Here is a 5,765-nt window from a genome sequence, read left to right as displayed (position 1 = left end):
TTTTTTTTTTTTTTTTTTTTATAAAACTCAGCTTTACCCTCAAAATTAAGCTTTTTTTTTTTTCCATTTTATAATAACTAAAAATATAAAAAGTTTTTATAAATAAAATATGATAACAGATGGCGCCATACTCAGTTTTAAATTTTACCGGAAAAGTTAAGCAACTCGTTGTTGGAGTTTTTAAATTTTATCTGTCAGGTCAGCCGTTCGTGAGAAATAGAGTTCTAAAATGTTCTAAAGTAACTCATATAAAAATGTAGCACTAATGGCGCAGCGGTAGCATTGTCAAGGGATTGATTCTGTTTCATGTTTACTTTTTATGGTTTAATTAAATATTAAATCATAAAAAGTAAAAACAAAAGGAAAAATACAAATGTTTAAAACTAATTAATTCTTTGCAATAAGCACATGAAATGAAGGCAATTCTATCACAATCTAATTAACACTTTGTTTCGGGAAATGTAAAATTCATGTCGATAACATTAGAAAAATTCATAAACTCATAAAAAAACTCTTCTGTTATATATCCTGACTTCTGCCATGCATATATTAAAATAGCAGCACATAATTGTTTACAGCCACATCGCTACTATTACGCTATCAGTGCTTATTATACGAATTACATTAGAACATTTTAGAACTCTCTCGCGAACGGCTGACCTGACAGAAAAAAATATATATATAGGTCCTCTTATTTTTTCCTTATAGAATGATATGTATAATTTTCCAAATGTAAGACTGACATGAGAAAACCCTCTCTTATGGGAAGAAAGAGTTTAAAATATAAAAACGAATAAATTTAAATTATTAAATTAATTAAATTTAATTTTTAGTAAATTGCCACTCTACTCAGACAGTGATTAGTCTGAAATTTCTATATATTTAATAAAATTTTCCAGCATATCCGGATTAAACTATTCATGAAAATTTTCAAAGATCCGATTCTGGCCCTGTAAAGAACAGACTAATTAATAATTATCTATTATAAATACTCGTATATTTTTTAATTCTAACGCTTCAATATTATTAAATGAGTTAGTTTTTTTTTGGTAGGAATACGGATTAATTCCTAAGTATTTGATTAAAAGAAACCACGATTTATTAACATCGGAGATGATGATTAACAAATATATTAATAAAGAATATCAAAAAGGCGATCTTCCGAAAATAACAGAAAATGAAAGGGAATCTGTTTTAAGAGTATGCATTTTTTAATTGATAAAATGAAATTGTTTTAAAACATTATTAAATTTAATATAAATTATATTTTATAGGGGTTAAGAAACAACTGGAATAAACTAAATAGTATTTATTTGTCTTTGCCTCTGGTTCCCGACACATTGAGAAAAATATGGACCAAGGAAGAGTTGGAAAGACGTTTGGGACAATTGGAACGAGATATAGATTTAATCAGTAAATTCGAAGATATACGTATTGCTCCATCCGAAAAAAATCATTAATTTTTTTATATATCAAAATTGTTATGAAAATTACTTTGTACAATTAATTATTATGAAAAATAAACTCAAATTAACGAATTAAGCCTATTGTTTATTCTTATTAAAAAATATAGCAATTTATATAAATGACAGTTTATTTTAGAAAATATTTTAAAGTTTTAGTAATATTTTTATAAAGTTGAAAAATGAATGAAAGGTTTGGTTTGATAGGATACGGCGAGTGCAACACATGCGCAAACTGCCAAGGGGAGGTGCTCTCGGAGGGCTTTCGACACGTGAAGAAAATCCGGAATACTCCACACGACCCGCGACCTATCATGAGTGTTCAGTGATTATAACCACTCTTCCTTTGGTAAGATAAATGAATAAAAGATAAATTATTTATTCACTGACAAATTCAATAAAATTTGTCAGTGACTCACTGAAAAACTCAGTGTTTACTACGCTTGAGTAAAACTTGCTGAAATATAATAGAATACTTATAAATTAGCCAGAATTATACGACGCCCCATGTGCAATTACTGTTCGCCTGTTCAGTGTTCACCCCGTATTTTTGGCGGTAAAAACTAAAACTGTGCACCTCCTACCAGGCACATCACCATAAGGCCCAAACATGACATATGCCATTTCATAACAAAATGTTATGCGCATCTTACACAACATGCTCTACACTTTCAGAAAATAGTTTTTATTAATTAAAGACCCACTATTGACCGAGTGGATAAAACCACTGAATACAGTACTTATAGTTAGTCGTGGGATCGCGACTGGAAAGTAAACGCTTATGGTATTTCTTCGAAGCGCCAAAGAGAAAGCTTCAAAGAAAAAATGTGACTTTAATCTGGATGCCATAATTTTTACTTAAAGCAATATTTGTTTTTACATCTCAGATGTTTTACTATAGATATCAACTGTTTTTTGAGTAATTTAACTAATTAATTTTTTCACTACCCTTCTATTGGTTTCGAGTTATTTATGACTATTATAGATTCAACAACTTAATTAATTTAGTCTTAAAACACTCAATAAAAAACAATGAAAAAATGAAACCAAGATAAGAATCTAACTGCAACAAACTAAAAGAGGAAGAGAAAACTGCAAAATGTAATTTACAGAACCAACTATAATACTGTACATATTTAAGAACCTTAGCTAACGGCAAGTACTGTAGTTAAATCTGAGACCTTTTGGATAAAAAGACAACTGTAATGACTCTGCTAGGAGCATACTGTCCCAGATCCCCCACCATCATAACTAATGTGAGGGGGCCGGGGGGAAGATTTCAAAACGAAAAATAACGATTATATGTGATATCGTTATCGTCTCCATCGCTGTCTGGACTGCTGAGCGGTAACAGTCAACGACATGTGGGAGCGGTTGAGTCAGAGATCGAAGCCTCGTTTACAAACAACAAAACCCATTTATTAGACAATTTAACTTACAAAAAGTTTATAGTCACGAAGGGTTTAACTTCTTGTATACTTCAGCGCGTAGTCTTCAATGAAGAATAATCCGGGGACGAAGGTGGTTTCCATTCGCTGATCGGATGTTGCATTCTAAGTCCAGTTGTCGAACAGGAAACGATGTCCAGTGAATTCAGATCGGAATTTCCGAAGTTTCTGTCAACGAAGCAGTGGCGTGCCTTGACATTTGATGATAGGGAGGCTGTTTTTCTGTAAGAAACCGACTTCCAGGGGCAATCAGTTAATTACGCGTCAGTGATGGTCTAGGGTCCATTCGCATTCGTTCGTTCCATAAGCCAGTAAAAATCATAGACTTCTCTAAATGTATTTTTAATATCAGAATTACATTCTTAATCGCTAGCCCCGATATAAGGACTAAAGTTAAAAATAAAATTATAAAAACTTGGAGAAATAAAATGTGTGGTACAAAATATTCTTCAATTGTATGAATATACTTTTAAAGAAAATTATAATTAAATATCGCTTTGTAAAGAAACGTACATAAAAATAACTTAAAATATTCTTTACTTTTTAAATATTAAAACAATCCACTTAATGAAATAGCTCCCTATCAGTGGTTAATGGATGGAATCAGAGACGGTTACAGTGCGTGCATACACGCGGACTGCCAAATCCCGAAAGTGCCGATACCGGTCAATGTCAAATGCCTCTTTTGTAGTATCACTAATATATCTCAAAGGACGCGACAGAGTTGTTGTAAATTCTAAACGTTTCTCACCATAGCTGTAAAAATCTAAATATGTTAAACTTAATAGATTGTCCGTCGTTTGTTTTCTAACTAATTAGTTTTAGGACCAGGTGTCCACGGAAATTTCCAAAATTTACAACTTTTCGGTCACTCTCGTTGAACTGGAAAAATTACTGTCTTAATTACATCTAATATTACGAAGAAATCAGTCCCCACTGTACTTGGCTAGAGATTGCTTCAGTTAAGCTTTTATGTAAAATTCCGGCTCTTTCAACAGGGTTTTATTTATGTCCCTAATTCCCTAATCTCTTAATTATTTAACTACTTACTCTCACGGAATGCCGAAACCTTAAGTAGAAATAAGTCGAAACCAATTACTTTGTACTTGAATATTTGTAGTTTTGGGAAAGAAGTGGAAAGACAAATTTTTATGACAACGGATACATAAATCGTAAATTTANACTCTCACGGAATGCCGAAACCTTAAGTAGAAATAAGTCGAAACCAATTACTTTGTACTTGAATATTTGTAGTTTTGGGAAAGAAGTGGAAAGACAAATTTTTATGACAACGGATACATAAATCGTAAATTTAGGGAAAATAAATTCTAGAGCTTTTTCTATACCTCGTGCGTCTCATTCATTAAATTTAGTTGTAAATGATGCTACCAAAGTAACAGTTAATTTTTTAACATTATACAAGAATTGTGTACTTTTTTCTGCATCTCCTTATAGATGAAACATACGAAATCGTAATATCACTAGTTTAACATTGAAATCTGTAAGTAATACAAGATGGGAGAGCATAATAAATATATCAAATATTTTAATGAATTTTTTAAAACTCTTGTCAACTATACAGAACTATCATAAAAACATACAATAAACTCTTATAGGTTGGATTAATGAAATAAAATAATGTATGAACTCTTGCCGGGCTGGGTTGTCCAACCGCATGTTCTCGAAATACGTCGAATCGCGAAGTTGAACAGTTCGTTTTTATATATTTTGCCGCCGGACGTAGAAAAAACAATCACTTTCGTCGAAGCGAATTTGAACCACCGACCTATGGATAGATACAGTCCACCGCTCTACCAGCTGAGCTATCGATAGAACAAATATAACATCTACGAATTTTAGTCAAGTGCTTTGCTTCCGCCTAACTCGTTTCTTTCACAATGTTGTTGCAGGTGCATAGTTTGAGATTTCACATAAAGATATAGGCTACATATTACACTTCAATTAATGTCCTGATTTTCAAAGCATTAATAAACTGCCATCAACAGCAACCCTGCATACAGTAATTCTATTGCACAGATGGCGGTTCAGATATAGTTATTGTCATTAATAATATTACTTTTTTGCCATGTCGATATTAAAAGGGATTACATTATTTGTATATGGCAACACGACACGTGAAGAAGAGTGCCTCTCGAGAGAAGTTTCAATGGGAAACTGACCCGTATTTACATGTTACAAACGTGAAGAAAACTCGAAAAATTCTATGTTGGTCAGTCTGTCGGCGAGGTACAAACTGACGAAAAACTACAAATGTTCAGTGGTTTTTCCTTTCAGACACAGGTTGGCAACTCTAAAATCTATCAACTCTGTTCATTGTAGGTTAGACCATGCCCACAATGGTAGATATGTTCTAACCTACAATGGTAAGGGACTGGGCTTAGCGTATCTAAGATAGATCTTTTATGAAAAATTCTTGGTTCGCCCAGATTCGATGCCAACTCATCCTCTTTGGATGAGTTGGCATCGAATCTGGGCCAAGACGTTTACTGCCATGGCCATCACCCTTTATTCATTATTACACAGGGATTAATTAAAAAATTAAAAATAGAAAATAAAACCAAAAATTAATCATTAAAATTTCTTTCTACTTCAATTAACTCGTAACAAAGAAACTCAACAATTGATATTTCATTGTCTAGCTCTATTATTGCAAAGAGTGCGTTTTTCAATTGAGTAAAAAATGTTTTTTGATTCAAACAGTTATCAACCCTTGCCGAAAACTTTGGAGTAAGAGATTTTTCACATATTATTGTTATTTATGCAAATAAGAAATTCGTTCGAAAAATTAATGGCTGTAAAATGAAATTTCTCGGTGCAGATAATAATTACTTTA

At 32.2% G+C, this 5,765-nt stretch overlaps 1 protein-coding gene across 1 annotated transcript in view; it reads left to right on the top strand.

Moving 5' to 3' along the window:
- Positions 1–1,513, top strand: part of LOC111617789 (enkurin-like) — a 4,116-nt gene extending 2,603 nt beyond the window's left edge. Inside the window, exons 4-5 of the mRNA XM_023359087.1 lie at positions 1,054–1,200; positions 1,275–1,513. Coding sequence (XP_023214855.1) covers positions 1,054–1,200; positions 1,275–1,460 — 333 coding nt within the window. The 3' untranslated portion in view covers positions 1,461–1,513. The remainder of the gene's footprint in view (positions 1–1,053; positions 1,201–1,274) is intronic.
- Positions 1,514–5,765: the final 4,252 nt, after the last annotated feature.

Source organism: Centruroides sculpturatus, unplaced genomic scaffold (genome assembly GCF_000671375.1).
Source record: "Centruroides sculpturatus isolate CEXI.00-Female unplaced genomic scaffold, Cexi_2.0 scaffold648, whole genome shotgun sequence".
NCBI classification, from domain to species: Eukaryota; Metazoa; Arthropoda; class Arachnida; order Scorpiones; family Buthidae; genus Centruroides; species Centruroides sculpturatus.
Note: the sequence above shows the minus strand (reverse complement) of the source record. Positions and strands in the feature narration are given on the sequence as shown.